Source organism: Helobdella robusta (genome assembly GCF_000326865.2).
Source record: "Helobdella robusta unplaced genomic scaffold HELROscaffold_43, whole genome shotgun sequence".
NCBI classification, from domain to species: domain Eukaryota; kingdom Metazoa; phylum Annelida; class Clitellata; order Rhynchobdellida; family Glossiphoniidae; genus Helobdella; species Helobdella robusta.
The window spans coordinates 1,267,052-1,284,513 of NW_008705028.1; the positions used below are offsets into that span (position 1 = coordinate 1,267,052).

Genomic DNA, 17,462 nt, shown 5'->3' on the forward strand with positions numbered 1-17,462 from the left:
TGTTAAAGACAAACTGCATATAATCCACTGCTCATTAGTGAAATTGCATCAGCTTTTTTATTTTAATTCGCTTTCCAAAATCCTTCATTTAAAAAGTTTAGTAGGCGTTTGCAGTAGGAAGATAACAATTTAGGAGGCTTAAAACGTTCAGCTGAGAAGAAACAGAAATTATTTTCCAGTTAACTAAATCTAAGCTGTGTCGATCCGGGTTCATCCGTGCTGTCAAAAATGGGATTGATAGATTTTGTTTAAGAGTTTGTTGGAAAGTTTAATAAGTGGCACGTTATTTTTTAATACAAACACACATACAAACATGTGTACATTCACGCGTGCATACATCTCCACATACATACATCTTCAGATACACACAAATATAATTTCAAATGCATCATACATAAACACACATACACATACATACATATAAACATACACACATATACGCAAACACACACACACACACACTTACATATATACATACATACGTACAAAATGTTCTAGATAAATTGCTCGTATGGCTTCCTCATATATTTAGCAAGATTGACAGCTGTTTTCATTGCCAGATTACAGCTAAATGCTTTGAATAAATAGCATTTATTTTATTAAAAAACTTCTTCATGTGCATACATATACAGTTGAAAACACCGGTTAACCCAACTTATCTGAATTAAAGTTTTAAAATTTTCACAGGACTGACGTATGTTGTCATGTAGTGTTGAGTGTCTCTACATGTTACACAATGCATTGCTCGAGTGTGTTGTCAAAAACTCTATCTAGTGAGCTCTTTTTAAAATTATTTAACTTTATCTTATTACAACAGATCATGTATTTGAATCTACTCTGGGTTTTTTTTTCTTTATCTTTTATTATTCATCTTCTCATATCTATATGCTTTATCCATCATATATCACATCTGGTTTTGCTGTTTGATTACAAATTGATATTTGCATAATCAGACGCGATTTGTGAAGTTGCCTGTATTTAAGTGCTATATGTCGAAACATTTAATGAATAATCAAAGTGTTGGAGTTGGAAATAATATAAAACTTTGTCACTATTCGGTTAATAGGATTAACCGCTTAATCAGACCACTTTGGTTGAATCTATATGTGTCTAAATTAAATCGGATGGGAGGAGGTAGAAAATATAAATGTTTTTTGACGCGGCTAATATATTGATTAAATGTTTTATGAAATACATTCATCAGATTATAAGGCGTCTGTATATATGAATACATGTATGTTTGTATATATTGTTAATTGTGTATGAATGGAAGTTTGCATATGTGAAATGTGTGTATGTAGGTATGCCAGCATGTATTTTATATATAAATAACACACAGTTTTACCTAAAGATGTATGTAATGTTAGACGTTTTGTTACATTCCCAAGATGGGTTATGTCTGTATAATCTGTGTGAAAAAGTGATTCTTTTGAAAAGGAGAAGAGTTTTCTTGGTAATATGTGACTTATTATTTCAATAAAAACTTGAAATATATCAAAATTTGAATGTTGATACCATAAGATGATTCATTTCAACACTGCTTGATCCATGAGTAGTATTTCCAAAAGATAAAATTTAGAAGTTAGTCAAAGTATTATTATATTTTAAACTTCGAAACAATTTTGAAATATTAGAATTACTCTTTATAATGTGTTTGGGTACCTTGAATTCGTTTATTTGTTTAAATCTGCTCATATATCATTATTACAAATTGACATTGGTCATCAGTACAAGAAGTCCAGATTTTTTTTTCGATTTCCAGATCATTTCCTTTCATTGATTTCATTTTTCTGATTTCACTGTTTGATTTGATGAAATAAAAATGTCAAATGTCAAATGAGCTGTGCCAGGGTAACATTGTTAACGTTGAAATAATAATCATTCACGTTTTAAGTAGCATGATTCTGTCAAGTTCACTCAATGCTTTGTGCCCTATTGACTTCAAATGAAATGTTTAATATATTATTATGATTATTTGAAAAAATCTTATAATAATTTTTATATTTAAAACATTTCCTCTCCTAATTAATTATTAAAAATACCAGGAACACGCACGGAGATGAGATAAGCGTGAATTGACGAATCACACATCGCATTTCAGATGGTGGGTGGATCACTTTGCAGTTGAAGTCGGTCTGCCAACTAAAACGGCAAGACGAGGTGCTTGAACCGTTATACCAGCCTATTGTAAGGAAAGTGAAACTTAAAATAAATTCCAAAAGTTACTCTCTAAGCCAAAAATAATTTCGAAAAAGAAATTTTGTTCGAAAGAAAATTAATAACATAAAGGCGTTTCAGTAATTATTGGCCTATGCACCTGCGTTGTTGCTTTGTTAAGGAGAGTTATGTTCATTTGTTTTGAAAATTTTCAGAAATCTTCAGCATAGTCATGTGTTGTTCACATTTTTTTGCTGTCTGTATCTCTGTTCGTCGTTTTATCTTTGATTCTTGTTCGTATCTTCGTTTGTTGTTCAAATAGTTTGTTGTTGTATCTTTGTTTTCATATTTGTTGTTTCTTACATTTGTATGTAGCTGCTTTTTCTGTGGGTTAATATTTGTTGGTAGGTTGGTTTAAAGTTCTTTCATGGACATTGAACATTTTTGATGTATTTTCCAATGACACAAACTCGACTGCTACAAACTAGAATCCATAAACAAGTACAAACATGCGTCACGAATACAACAACCCGTTCAAAAATGCGTTTATGATAACGTAAACATGATAAGCATTATCTTTTATGTTCAAATTGAAGTTTAAACTGCATGAACGAGGAGAAAATAATGCTGAAAAAATTTTCACAACAAATCGAAACAAAAGAAATTGAAACAAAAAAAACAAATCGATACGGAACGATACGATACAGGCATTTTCAGGGGCTTATGAAGGAAAGGCACGGAAAAGTTAATTTACGGACCTCGATCGTTTAAAACTCTTTTTGGAAATGCGAAAAATTTTTCAGGACAATAGCAACCGATAAAAAAATTAGAAAAACAAATAAAATAATAATAAAAACAACAACTACTACTACTCCTACTACAACAACAACTACTACTACTACTAACACTGCTACTATTAGTAATAATAATTGATATAAACTACGAATATTGACGACGACAACAACATTTTTTACTAATCATTCGTTTGAAGGTTGCAACTTGCACGCCACAAAAATCATTTAACAAAATCAACATGGTTAACCACAAACCACACCACAAAATCCACCACATCAAGAACAGAACAATAAACATCACAATAAACAACATCATAAAGAGCATCGTGTTCCGCATCAGAGACAACAAACAAACGACGTTAAAATGTTTTTAACAGCAAAGACCAAACGAAATTGCCGAAGAAAGCATGCAAAACAACAACGTAAATTCAAACTATCACGACATTAACACTGCCTACCACAAAAACAGCACAAATCAACAATAGGCACGTCAACAAAACTCTCAATAACAACAAGAAACAAGCGGAATTTATTTATCGGAACCCACTGGCAACTAAAACTGCAGCAACAACAACATTTATAACATTAGCTACAACAACAATAGAAACATCAAGTAAAACAACAACAACAACATCAGCAACAACAACAACATCAGCAGCAGCAACAACAACATTTATAACATTAGCTACAACAACAATAGAGACATCAAGTAAAACAACAACAACAACATCAGCAACAACAACAACATCAGCAGCAGCAGCAACAACAATTATAACGCCGACTGCAACAGCATCAAAAACACAAACACCGACCACACTCATAGAAGATACACAACGGTGATTACATTGTTTGACGTGTGACGTAGACAAATGGATGGAAAAAAAATAATAAACAGTTTGCATGGAAACAACAGCAATGACATCAATAACAACAACAAAAATAACAATAATAATAATAATATTTACAATAATATTCATAACAACAACAATAACAATAATGTTATAACAATGGCAACAAAAGCGAAACTAATGAAGATAAGCACAACTCCATTAACTACGGATGTTTATCCATTATGTCATTAGCGAAAATGACTTACTGTTAATAGTAATACATAAATTAGAAGACTAAATTTATTATTATAATCACTGTTATAATCATGTTATAATCACATTAACTACGGATGTTTATCCATTATGTCATAAGCGAAAATGACTTACTGTTAATAGTAATACATAAATTAGAAGACTAAATTTATTATTATAATCACTGTTATTATTATTATTAATGTCGCAATGTAGTTGCTGAACGATTCGGACCGCAAACACTTCAGTTCATCATTGCCATGTGCTCTTAAATAATTGCGTGATTTGATCCGCAAAGATTCGGCATAGTGTTTGAGAGACCTAATGTTCAAGCCTCACATTTTGTAGGGGAGGGACAGGCATTCCGCCACGCAATTGCTGATTGGCAGCGATAGCCATGATCTTACCGACTCAACAATGAGAGAGTTAAGGCAGTTGCTTATTCAGGTCAAGGAAAAGTTGTATGTCCGCAACTCAAATGCCAATCGCGACGGTAAACATGTAAACAAACCAATAAAAATGTATTATCCAACTGCAACTCAGCATCGGCATTGGGTAGATACACAACAAGACACAACAAAATTTCAGCAATAATCCTCGACAAGTTGAAATCATGTGCCAACCCAGACGTCTCCATTTTGGTTGATCTTGAGAGAGGCGATTTTCAACCACCATCACGCTTATTCAAGACATTGCAACCAGATATCGCATTGCTACGCGGCGAAGCGTTGGAAATCCTGGAGTTGACAGTCTGCCATGAGACTAACTTCTCCAACTCTAAAATCTACAAACAATGAAAATACTCTAATAACTTAAAAAATAACTTGAACGACAACTTAAAACATTTAAAAATGACAATAAATGTATTTGAAATATCTACTTTAGGTCTCTATACATTTAATCTTTCATTAATAAATATTATTTGGACTATTTATTTTTGTAATAACCTTATCAACTCTGCCAAATCATCGTCATACGCTATCTATTGCGACATAAATGTAAAATGAATCAATTTTAAAACTAATTAACTCTGGTCGTACTCTCTCGATTCGAATGATGAGCTTCTCAGATTAATACTCTATTTATAGCATTTGACACTTTATTTTTTTTCTTTATTTTATTTTATTTGTACTGTCATTTTTATTGTTTTTTAATAACATTAATAAACAATAAAAACCTTGCGATAGGCTAGAAGCCATGTTGCACGAGGTGGTAGATTGGATGCAACAGTTTAGTGGAAGCTGGAAATTCTCAGACTCCTCATCCAAACTCAAATAACCTTTGAACTCCGTACCTGCAATATTTTACCGACCTGGACAGAGAACACTCTAAACCATCTGAAACAGGTTATCATTACGGAAAAGCAGCTAGCTGTTCGCTGAGGTTATTTCGTTTTTATATAAAATGGTGGTCTCAATATAAAATTGTTGAAGCTACGTGAATACCTCAAACGCCAGCAGAGAAATAAGATCTCATTGGGGGGAATCTAGCAATGTCTGCAAAAAATTGACAGTTATATTCCTGAAAACAATGAAATAAAACCGTCACTAAACGTCCTCAGACAACAACAACTCGAAGCGGTTTTCAGCCATCCTTAGTTGATGCTATGCCAAGGTACCCTTTGAGAGTTCATAATAGAGCACATTCAGGGCTTCGAGATTTCGCGGTGGTCCAGGTCAACAGTGAATCTATCAGAGGTCCTTTTTAAATTCACTAGAAAACACTTCATCCAGCAACTATCCACAAATTCCAACCTATTCAGATGGGGCAAATCGACCAATGAAGTACAGACAATCTTTACAGAATTGTCAACCATTGCATTATGCCCGCTTTTTAGTAGAAACGAACAAGAAAAATAAACAAGTTTTATCTAATTGTGGCTCAACCTTAGCACTGAGCAGATATTTAAATCGCCCGCCACGACAAAATTTTTGCAAAAATTTTGGATAATATTATGACATTTTCGCGGATTCAGAAAAAGAATCAGTATGTCTGATATCTGATTTGTTCAGTTCTCTGAGGATCGACATTGTCGTCAACAACAGGAGTGCGATGGAAGTACACGAACTGACCGGTTGCCATGAGTCGAACTTTATGAGCTCAAAGCAATGTAAATTGGATAAATAAAAAAATAATTTAAAAAACAATCTTATAAACGATTTTAGACTTTTCACTATTTTAATTAACACTTTTGAAATAAAACATTTAAAATCTCACCAATAGGTTTATCATAATCCTTTTAACTCATCTTCGATCGGTATAAAATGGACTTTTTAATAGTCTTATATCGTGCTGTGGTGGGCGTAGCGCACAGTGATTGACACAATGTTAAATGTTATTGATTTTTAATATTCTTTCATATTCATCATCAGTTTTAGTATTATTATTATTTCATTACTATTATTACTATAATTGTTATTGTTTTTTATTATTTTTATCATTATTTTAATATTAATAATAATAATTATTATTATTATTAATATCGTTGCGGTTGTTATTGTTGAGATTAGGTATGGCCGCAATTAAAAATAAAAAAAAAAAAAAAAAAAAATTTATTTTCGTTATTATTATTGTAACAAATATAATAATAATTATTAAAATAATTATAACCATAATATTAAATAGTTTAAATTATAATAAAAATATTTTTTTAAACTAACTCAAAAAAATAATGAGCGATATAACAATGGAAGCAATTAAGGAAGAGAGCTTTATAATGACGACGATCATTCTGCTCATTTATCTCCACATAATTTATGAACAGTTTCATTTCTATGTTCCTTCTTTATTGAAACGTAACTATAGAAGTAGTCGTACAACAATTATTGGTAGTAGTGGAAGCAGCTTTAGCGGCAGCAGTAGTAGTAGTAGTAGTAGAAGTAGTAGTAGTAGTAGTAGTAGTAGTAGTAGTAGTAGCAGCAATAGTTGTAAATTCATACCAAGAAGATTTAGAATTGGAAAAATTAAGAAAAAGATGAGTTGCTTTAAATTGCTACAATTAACCATTAATATTTAATAAAACTCCTTTGTTAACATGCTTTACATGTTTCAAATATATTGTTCGGAAAAAAATTGTTCTTTACATATTACATCAGACACACACATATACACATACACGCACGCACGCATACACAAGTTATTGTAATCACAAACAGGAGAAGCTCATACAATCACCGATACAATAAAAAGTTATTTAATCAACCCAAAGATACGTTTCAAATAGCAACTGGGAAGGGAATAACAAATTCCTCCTAGGTCAAATGAATGAAGTCTACCACTGAATGTTTTAAATCTATTAGTTGTTTAACATTGCGGTGCTTAACTGTTCCTCAAACAGACTTCCACACACACACACACACACCACACACACACACACACACACACACACACTACACACACACACACACATACACACACACAGACAATCATACTTCTTGCTCATACAAGTTGACTGACTGACTGACACCAATCATTTCTGGATAAATTTTCCTTTTTAGAAATTTTTTGAAACTTTTAAGCAGCCAATTTGCCAATATTCTCTTCAAAACAATCAAAGTTTCGATGATGGATGAAGACATGAAGAACATAATAAAGGATATATAGATAATAAATATGTAACAATGTAAATGGTTCTGCGTATGTCAGAGCTGCAATAATGAAGACTAATGAAAAAAAAAGTAGCAATTTGAATTTGAGTTACATTTAGGCAAATGCTACACTCTAGCAAAAAACATGTGAATCTTGAGGAAAGTTTGATACATTACAGATACATAACGGATACACTATGAATACATTACAGATACATAACGGATACACTATGAATACATTACAGATACATAACGGATACACTATGAATACATTACAGATACATAACGGATACACTATGAATACATTATAGATACATTTTGTCACATAATCTTTTTTCAAATTCTTATTGAAAGCTTCACAAGTCCGGGGTGAAGAACGAATTTCAGGATCTCTCTCGTGCCCTGACCGGCTGATTTGCAAGCAACAATGCGCTAGTGTCCGTCTGAAAAAAGTTTACAGAAAATAATATAATAATAATTTTATTATTTTCACTACTTACACCTCTTCTATTTCTAATATCATTAACACTTTAGGCTTAATCTTTCATCAATACGATTATGGCACATGTCTAATAGGCAAAATTCCCACCTCTAATCTACATCCCAACTTGACAACTTAAGTAAATGTACAAGTCATAAATGATTAGCATTTATTAAACTTTCTTTAGCTAAAGCCCCACAAATCTGAAGTAATGTTTCTTGGTACTCCGCAACAGCTTATCAAACGTTTGCCCCATCACACGTTCTGTTGGCTGATTCTTCTCCCTCCTCAACATCTATACTAAAATTTTTACGCTTAACTTGTGACTCTTCTCTATCTTTTAAACCTCATGTCTTAGCTTTGATCAAATCTTGTAACTATTATACGTGGACTATTCGTCATATTCATAAATTTCTCACTTGAAGATATTGCTTCTCCTCTGGCTCGATGTCTCGTACTATCACGTCTAGATTATTGTAATTCTCTTCTCTGCGGTCTACCTTCCTACCTTTTAACTTCAAAGAGCTCAAAATATAGTGGCAAATGTTCTTTTAATTATCAGTAATTTATTTTCCAGCACAGATTCATTCATTCTTCTACATTGGTTACCAGTTCGTCAATGCATTATATTTAAACTCGCCGTCCTCACGTACAAGTTACTCGTCCTCAACCATCGTATCTTCATCAACTTTTATTGCGTTGTTCATCAACTCGTCAACATCGTTCGTCTTCATATACTCAGTTTCATCAACCTGTCGGCATTTCATCAGTTGTCAACAAATGTTTTACGTACAGCTCTCCTTCCATGTGGAATGGTTTGCCTGCCATCATTCGTCAACAGCCAACCACCCAACTTTTAAGGAAACGATTAAAGAAATTTTTGTTCATCAAGGTCTGCGGAAACGTCAAAGTTCATTGTTTATTCAAGTGCCTCTGAAGCTATGCATGGGACGCGATATAAATTAATAATAACAACAACAACAACAAAAACAAAAACAACAACAACAACAATAATAATAATAATAATAATAATATAATAATAATAATGTAAGCTTTGGGAGCTTTTATTGCAGGAACTAAACGACGTAAAAAGAAATATCGATACAGTTGTCGTTAAAAATCCAACTGTTCGTCGTCCATGACAAGTGACGTATTAAAGTGGCGTAATAAAGTTTTTCTGTCGCGATAGATGGCGAATTATTGTTGTATGCTTTTGATTGCTTTAGCTGCCTTTTCAACCGCCTAATTGAGCTGTCTATTCTCACATTGTTTGTCGTTTGAGTTTTAAGTAATTGTTGTTTTTTGCAAAATATGAGTAGATTCTATGCTGAAAGCGAGTGGCAAAATTGGATTTTTGCAGCTTAGCGAGCTGATCGCTTAAAAGTTGGATGGTTGGCTGTTGACGAATGATGGCAGGCAAACCATTCCACATGGAAGGAGAGCTGTACGTAAAACATTTGTTGACAACTGATGAAATGACGACAGGTTGATGAAACTGAGTATATGAAGACGAACGATGTTGACGAGTTGATGAACAACGCGAGCCGTTTCTAGAGAGCCGTTTGAATATGTGTTCATAAGCATATATGTATGTTTGTGTGTCTGTGTAAATGCATGTGTGTGTGTATACGTCGTTCGTGAGAATTAGTGCGTGTGTATGTGTGTGTGTGCGTGTGTGTGTATGTGTGTGCGTGTGTGTGGGTGCCGTTTCAAAAATAGTGTCTAAGCAGGTAAGTAAAATGTGTCAGATTTGTCAGATTGTTCAATCCTAGCATGTAGGAGTGTGTGGGTGTGTTGAATAGTTTTGTGGAATCAAATTAAAACGTTGGTTATACAATGCCCCTGAGTAAAATACTTTTTATAGTAAGCGCATTAGAACGCCATGAACAAAATAGCGGAGATCCAATTTTAAGTAACGAGCACGGAATTCGATGTAGTAGGACAGCTTTGCTCTTTTGGCGTTTATAAAAGTGAAAAACTATTAAAAATTCTTCGAAACTATGAAATAATTTTGTAATAATATTTTTGAAAAATAAAATACACTAATATTTGCAATAATAAATTTAAAAAAAAAATATCATTTATCATAATCATAAAAATAATTTTCAAAAAAAATTTTAATAACTTTTTAAGTCAGTAGATTTGTCTCCGAGCAAAATTGTACGTTTGAAATAACTGTAATTACAAATAAATATATGAATATAAAAACAAAAACATATATGTAACTAAATACACTATATATCTATATACATGTATTTACAAATAATTTTATATTCATTTAATCATTCGAACTTACATTTACGCATTCATGATTCAAATTAATTTGTCGAGTTTGATGTTCCTGGGTGTGTGAATGTGTGTTTGCGTGTGTGTGTGTGTGTGTGTGTGTGTGTGTGTGTGTGTGTGTGTGTGTGTGTGTGTGTGTGTGTGTGTGTGTGTGTGTGTGTGTGTGTGGTTTTCCATGCGTCTGTACAACTAACTAAAAATGCTTGCCTGGCAAATGATGTAAGAAAATAAAAAAAAAATTTTTAATAATTTATTTTTTCCTCCACAATCACACAAATTTAAAAAACCAGACAGGAAAAAATGTTCTCATCCATCCATTAACTTTTGGCTGTTTTGTTGTTCTGAAACCTTTTTAAAGGCTTTTAAATCAATAGAAGTTATAAAAAGTTTTTTTGTTCTCGCCGTGCAATGCTTTCCAGGTTTTTATAGATTTTTAAAAAAGTTTACATTAAACATGTGCAAATACAAAGCACATCATACAGCCTATAACTAGACATACACATTCACACACAAACAGACAAACACACACAGGAATAACAAACACATAACACAGACATACACACACACACACACACACACATCTAACACACACTTTTAACAATTATACACTATGATGAATTATACATTGAATTAGCACGTTTGAAGTTGCAAAAATTTCTAGAAAATTTTTTTTTAAACTTTTCCAAAAGATCGCAATTTTAATGTTTCAGTTTTAGCGATAAAAAAAATAATTGTTATTTATAAACTAAATTTCAAAAAATTTTCGGAAACCATTTTTTTAAAACTTCCGCTTATACTTTTTGTTATAATATGCTTTTCTGGAAACATATTAATTATAAATATGATGAATAATAATTATAACTGATCAATTATTTATAACTACAATTTTTCTCAATTCTCTGCTTACATTTTGAAATGTCTTTTCAATTTCTTCTTCACGATTATGTTGGTTAAAGTTGCGTTGTTGTTTTTGTCATCTATTATTCATTATTTTCTTCGGAAGGCAGTTAAATTTGGTTTCAAATTTCAAGTTTTTGTTTAATTAATTTTTCACGGCCCCCTGATTCTGTCTCAAATTTCGTCTGTAAAATTTTTTCCTCCATTAAAAAACGCGAACAACAACGACAACCATAGCATATCCAAGAAAAAAACTACATAAACAACAACAACAAAACAGCAGCAACAAAACAGCTTCAACAACAAAAACATAAATAAAAACAAAAAAACCATTGTATGTGTGTGTATGTTCAGATGTGTGTGTATGTATGTATGTGTGTGTATGTTAAAACCAAAACATGATGAGTGACACTGAACCGTCAAACATCAAGTAACAAATGGATTAACACTTTGATTTGTCGTTAATTGCACATGTCGGCATTCAGTTGGATATTTTCAAGCACACAGACTCGCAGGAACCGCTGCAACAAGCACGAAATGTGGTTAGTTGCAAAAAACAGTTCCCTGCTGTCGCCTGATCTGACGCTGATCATTTTACATATTGCGTTAAGAAATTTAAGGGTGTTGGGGTCCATCGGGCCGAGAACCTCGATACATATTGGCAAGAATTCCATCGAAGGGAGGGCGTTCCCATATTTTTTCATTTTCTCGTCCGCTGCCCTGGCCGCGGCCAAACCGCATTCTTTACTTGTCAGGATTACGTATCGTTCGGCGAGGGTGCCAGGGACCGTAACAAAACATCTGCCGGCTCTCCAAGGTATTAGTGTGCATCCGTCCGGCGCCTACCATCATGCGCAGAAATGCCGGATGGTTCCTTGAGAACCGGGATTGAAGCCTTGGAGAAGAGCCGACAAATGTATTCGTTTGGCGCTGAGTGACGTAGTTGACGGCCCCCACCCAGGCGACAAACCAAACCGTGGTGCCCAAACTCGTCCGCCCCTGCGCCACATCGGCAAGTGTATTTATTCTGAATGACCAGGCCAAGTCTGAAGCCAATGGCAAATCTCACAGACTCGTCGTCAAGCCTGGTGCCCACAGAGGTGTTTGGCCACAATCTCAACCACCCACAGCTGGCAACGCTGGACATGGCCAACAAACGAGTGGTGGAAAAGTCGTCGCCGCATGAAGACAACAAATTTTGAAAGATTTTTTTTATATTCTTCGTTCAAAATTTGGACGTGCGTACGGTCTCCCGGGGCGGAGACTGGGGGAAGAATATTGCGGCAACAAAAAAACCGGTGGAGCAGGGAAGACTGCAGGTCGAGAGTAGCAGCGGCAGAAAAGTTATAAACCACGGGAGCCAGCTCAACCACGCTAAGCAACTCCAGTCCACGAAATCGCACCGGCAGCTGAGCCTGGGATCAACCACTGTCGGTCACTTGAACATTGCAAATCGACGACAGGGCGGTGCGCAGGGCTCCGTCAAATTTGCCCAATTTAGAAGGGTTAATGTGTTTGGATGTACGCAGGAAGTACATCAATTTGGGCAAACTGAGGGCATTGCGGATAATAGTCAAGGCATTATGGGCCGAAAGACAGGAAACACGACCAAGGGCGAATTTAAGCTCAGAGAGCTTTTGGTCAAAAAACTTTATTTGATAATCGCCCTCGACCAAGGGTGTGCCTAAAAAACTCAGTTCTGATGCACCAACTCTGGGTATTCCAGCCAGCGCATGTGGCACCTGAAATAAACTTTGGCAGTGAAGTTCGCATTTTTTAATGTTTAACTCTAAACCAATTGCAGCGGAGTTATGCTTCAAATATTCGTAGCTATCGGCCAGAGTTGGGCCGTCCGAAGCAATGCTGATATCATCCAGATAAGCGCAAACGAAAGTGGACAAAGCTTTCTCTAAGAGTGGATGAAGAGTTAGTGAGAACATCAAAGGACCAAGGGGATCACCCTGCTGTACCCCCTACAACCCAAGAGTGGTAGCCAAGGGAAGAGATTCCGCCATAGGCAGATCGGCAAAAATTATAGATATTGGGGCAAAAAAGTTTGACAGCCTCCAACATCGAGTCTCTTCTCAAGGCATTGAAGGCATTTTTAAAGTCCAGTTTCAGAAACCCCCATTGATCGGGGAGGTCGGTGACCAATCTTCGAACCGCATGAACAGCAGCCTCAGTGCCACCCTTAATTCCGACACCCAACTGAGTCGGGTAGAATTTGGTCTTGAGTTCGACCACGACCAGGGCCAAGGCACATTTGCCGGCCAACCTCCTCCAAACGTTCCCGACCGCAATCGGTCTTTCTTATTTAAAGCTATTAGCCGGCCTCCAAAAAAGAACCGGCGGACGGAGAGTGGGCAAGGTTCAGATAGGATCAAATTAATGAATTGGGTTAAGGAGTTCAGTGTGTCGTCGATTGGCAAAGGGCCTGAAAAAACATCCTTAAGGTGCTGGGGTCGTAGGCCATCCAGGCCTCCAGAAGAACCGTTTTTGAACGATTTAACGGCCCTCAGCACCTCGGCGGGAGAAACGCAACCAGCCGTTGGTGTCAATGCGGGAAAGACCCGCCTGTCCACCGGAATTTTCGGGTGGATGGAACATAATTTATCGAAGGTGGCCGGCGAGCTCTCCGCCAGGCCCTCCGGCGAACAGACAAGTTTGACAGCCGAGGACAGGTTTCCCTGTTCAATACAAGATTACACAGCGTTGATCCACCGATCGGGGTTGTGCTTTTGTGATTTGGCATTATTGAACCCATCAAAGCACAGTACCAGGGTTTCAAAACCAATAGTTCGCTTAGACGCTTGTTGACCAGATTGCCCTGGTTGACCCGGCGACCTCCTCTGGAAGTCTTCTGTAAGACGTATGGGACAAAACAGTGGAGTCTAACCCAGTGAGCCGGGTCACCAGGGTCATTACAAACAGCTGTCAGCAAGGCGTTCAGATCATGTGCGAACTTCTCCCTGCATGGCTTAGGGATATGGTCGTACACCGGTACACATTTCAGCACGGCCGTCATCTTGTCAAAAACACCAGAGTAATCCAGGTCAAGAGGATCACCGGAGACCGATGCGGCCGACGACCGTGTGGGCAACCCGGGCTTGGGGTCGGGTGCGGCACCGAGAGACGAAGCAGCCCTCGCGCCCGATGGATCAATATTTTCGGGACCCCAAGCATTCCTGTCTTTTTACTTTACCTCCGTTACCTCCGTGTGTGTGTGTGTGTGTGTATGTATATGTGTGTATGTGTGTTTGTCTGTGTATGTGAGTGCATATGTGAGCGCGTGTGTGTGTGCGTGTGTGTGTGTATATGTGTTTAATGTGTAAATAAATAAGTGCTTTTTTATATGATCCAGCATTCATACTTCTCATTAATCAATCAATTAGCGATGAATTTGCAAACAGGCTGTGGGAATTTGTCAGTGTAGCTGAGTGTAGCTAATCCGTTCATATGACTAACGTTTAGTTTCATTATTTTCATTAGAATGTCACTATAAAAAAATATAGAAAGGTATATTTTTACTAACAAAGCTGGATGAATTCTACTCTTTTATGCGTTTATTCATTTATTTGTTCACTCATTTATTCAGTTACTTAAGTTATGATGATGATGGTGATAATTGGGATGATGAGTGGGATGATGATGATTGGGATGATGATGATGATGATTGTTTTGTTTTTTTGAAGATTTTAACGGCACTGCAGCTCTCAAGATGGTTCTAAAATGTGCCATGATTATGATTGTGATGATAATGATGATGATGATTTGGATGATGACGATTTGGATGATAATGATGTTTATGACTGGGATGATGATTGGAAGGATGATGATGATTTGGATGATTAAGATGATGATGATTGGGATGACAATGATGATGATGATGATGATGATGATGATGATTTGGATGATATTTGAATGTTGAGGATGATTAAAAAAATCACCGGTGAATCACCGCTAAAGCCGAGAGTATGTATTTTATTATTATTATTTTTATTATTTTATTATTATTATTATTTATGTTTATTATTTTATAAACATGGATCTATGTTACTCAAGTAGAAATTGATAAATTTGAATTCTTCATAAAACATGTTGAGGTAATCAAGTGAATCAAATTAAAATATTATAAAATTCGAATTACGATTACACAAAACAAATAAACTGAGGGAGAGTTGAAGATGTTTGGAATAAGGAAAAATAATTAAACTGACTTTTTGAAAATCTAAAAATAAATAAAAAAAAATTATTTTTCTGGAGAGTTCATTAGCCTCGTAAAAGAGCGTTATATAACATCTTAGGCTTTTCATCATTCAAGATATTAGAAGATTTATAAAATCTCTTCAAATGAATGTTGAATCGAGTCGAGTCGGAAATTATCAAAAAGTAATGGAAAAATAAATTAATACAATAAAAAATCTTTTTAATAATGTTAATAGTAACAATAATAAATGAATAATTATTAATAAAAGAATAACAATCAAAATATAATAATAAACTCAAATAATAATTAACAGTTAGGTGTCAATGGCATTCACGCCCGCACATTCGCTTCAGTTATGTAGGTGTTGTTGTTTGTTTGTGTTGTTGCCTTCGTCGTTGTTGTTCGTTGTCGCTATTTTTGTTATTATTGTTTTGCGGTAGTTGCCGTTGTTGTTGTTGTTAATATTTTTGTTGTTGTTTTTATAGTTGACTAATTAATTATTAATAAAAATATCGTGAGTAAATAATTTTGTAAATCACTTGGGGCAAAGAAAACAAGGTCCTTGATTGATTGATTGACTTGGTGGAAACATGGTAAATCATGGTTCACCGAATTTGGTAAAACCAACCATCTTATAGTGTATTAAACAAAATTTGATCCATAATGACAATGTGGCTGATCAAAGACGAATAACATTCATGAAGTCCGTGTGTCACTCGTTGAGTATCAGCACATTTCAACTCTTACAAAGTTTTAAAGATCTGGTTTTGGGGAGGTCGATGGTCGCCAATGTCCTGAAAGAATAAAAAATGAAGAAAAATGAAGTGTCAATAATAATAATAATAATAATAATATTATTAACTGTAATGTTATTGCTATTATAGATATTATGATCCAGATGTAAAATAACACCTGAAGCCTGAATGTTATTATTATTAATGTTGTTGTTGTTGTTGTTGCGGTAGTTGTTGTTGCTCTTGTTGTTGTTGTGGTTGTTGTTATTGTGGTTGTATTTGGTGGTGTTGTTGTTTTAGATGTTGTTGTATTGGTTGTTGTGGTTGTTGCTTTTAATTAGCAATGAAACCTTACCTCATGAAGCCCACCTGATTTCCATTTTGTATTTGATTATCTTGTTTTGTTCAAATTCTATTTTACTCCATTCAAACTAATTTACATTGTTTTATTAACTTTTAAATTTGTTTTTATGTTGCTGAACTTTTTTACCAGTAGTAGTACTACCATCGAGTAGTGGTGCATTGTAGTAATGATGGTAAAAGTTAAAAAAAATGATATTAATAGTTTAAGTAATGGTTGTAGTAGGTAGTAGTGGTAGTAGTATTTCTGCCAGGTTCATCGGCCCTCAACGAACAGTCTATTGCACTCATTTTAAGGAGTGTGTGTGTTATATTGTGTGTATGTGTGCGTATATTTGTTTGTTTGTGTGTGTGCCTGTGTGTGTGTGTGTGTGTGTGTGTCCGGTGATAGTCTTAGATTCAATGATTTAAAGAAATCTGACACCTGACCATTGCACAATAGCCGCACAGTTTAGAAAAACTACAAATAGTAATTAAAGGCAACCCGGTTTAAATACACGCAAGAGAAGCATTAGATTGCTTAATGCTTGAACTGGGTCGACTTTATTACTGCCACTGGGTCAAATAACATATGGGGCTGAAAAAGTGCTTGTTATACAGCCATTCAGGTGAACACATACATACACACGCACACACACATGCACACAAACATGCAAATACACAGATAAAACATATGGAAAAATAGTCTTTTGTGTATATATATACTAAATAAACTTCTAGAAAATTCATTTTTTCACAATCATTTAATTATTTACTGTTTGACATTTGACATTTTTTATTTCATCAAATCAAAACAAAGAGACCAAAGAAATGATATCAATGAAAAGAAATGATCTGGAAATCGAAAAGAAATTATGGTTTTCTTGTAATGATTACC

The 17,462-nt window shown here is 34.9% G+C and overlaps 1 protein-coding gene across 1 annotated transcript; it reads right to left on the bottom strand.

Annotated features, from left to right (window-relative positions):
• Positions 1-8,757: 8,757 nt before the first annotated feature.
• On the bottom strand, positions 8,758-16,605 carry HELRODRAFT_177636 (hypothetical protein; the record flags this gene model as incomplete). The annotated part of the gene is made up of 8 exons (XM_009025784.1): positions 8,758-8,853; positions 10,398-10,442; positions 11,794-12,126; positions 12,724-12,835; positions 13,631-13,929; positions 13,983-14,473; positions 16,239-16,285; positions 16,595-16,605. The coding sequence occupies 8 exons, from the start codon at positions 16,603-16,605 to the stop codon at positions 8,758-8,760; spliced, it is 1,434 nt and encodes a 477-aa protein (XP_009024032.1).
• Between the last annotated feature and the right edge of the window lie 857 nt (positions 16,606-17,462).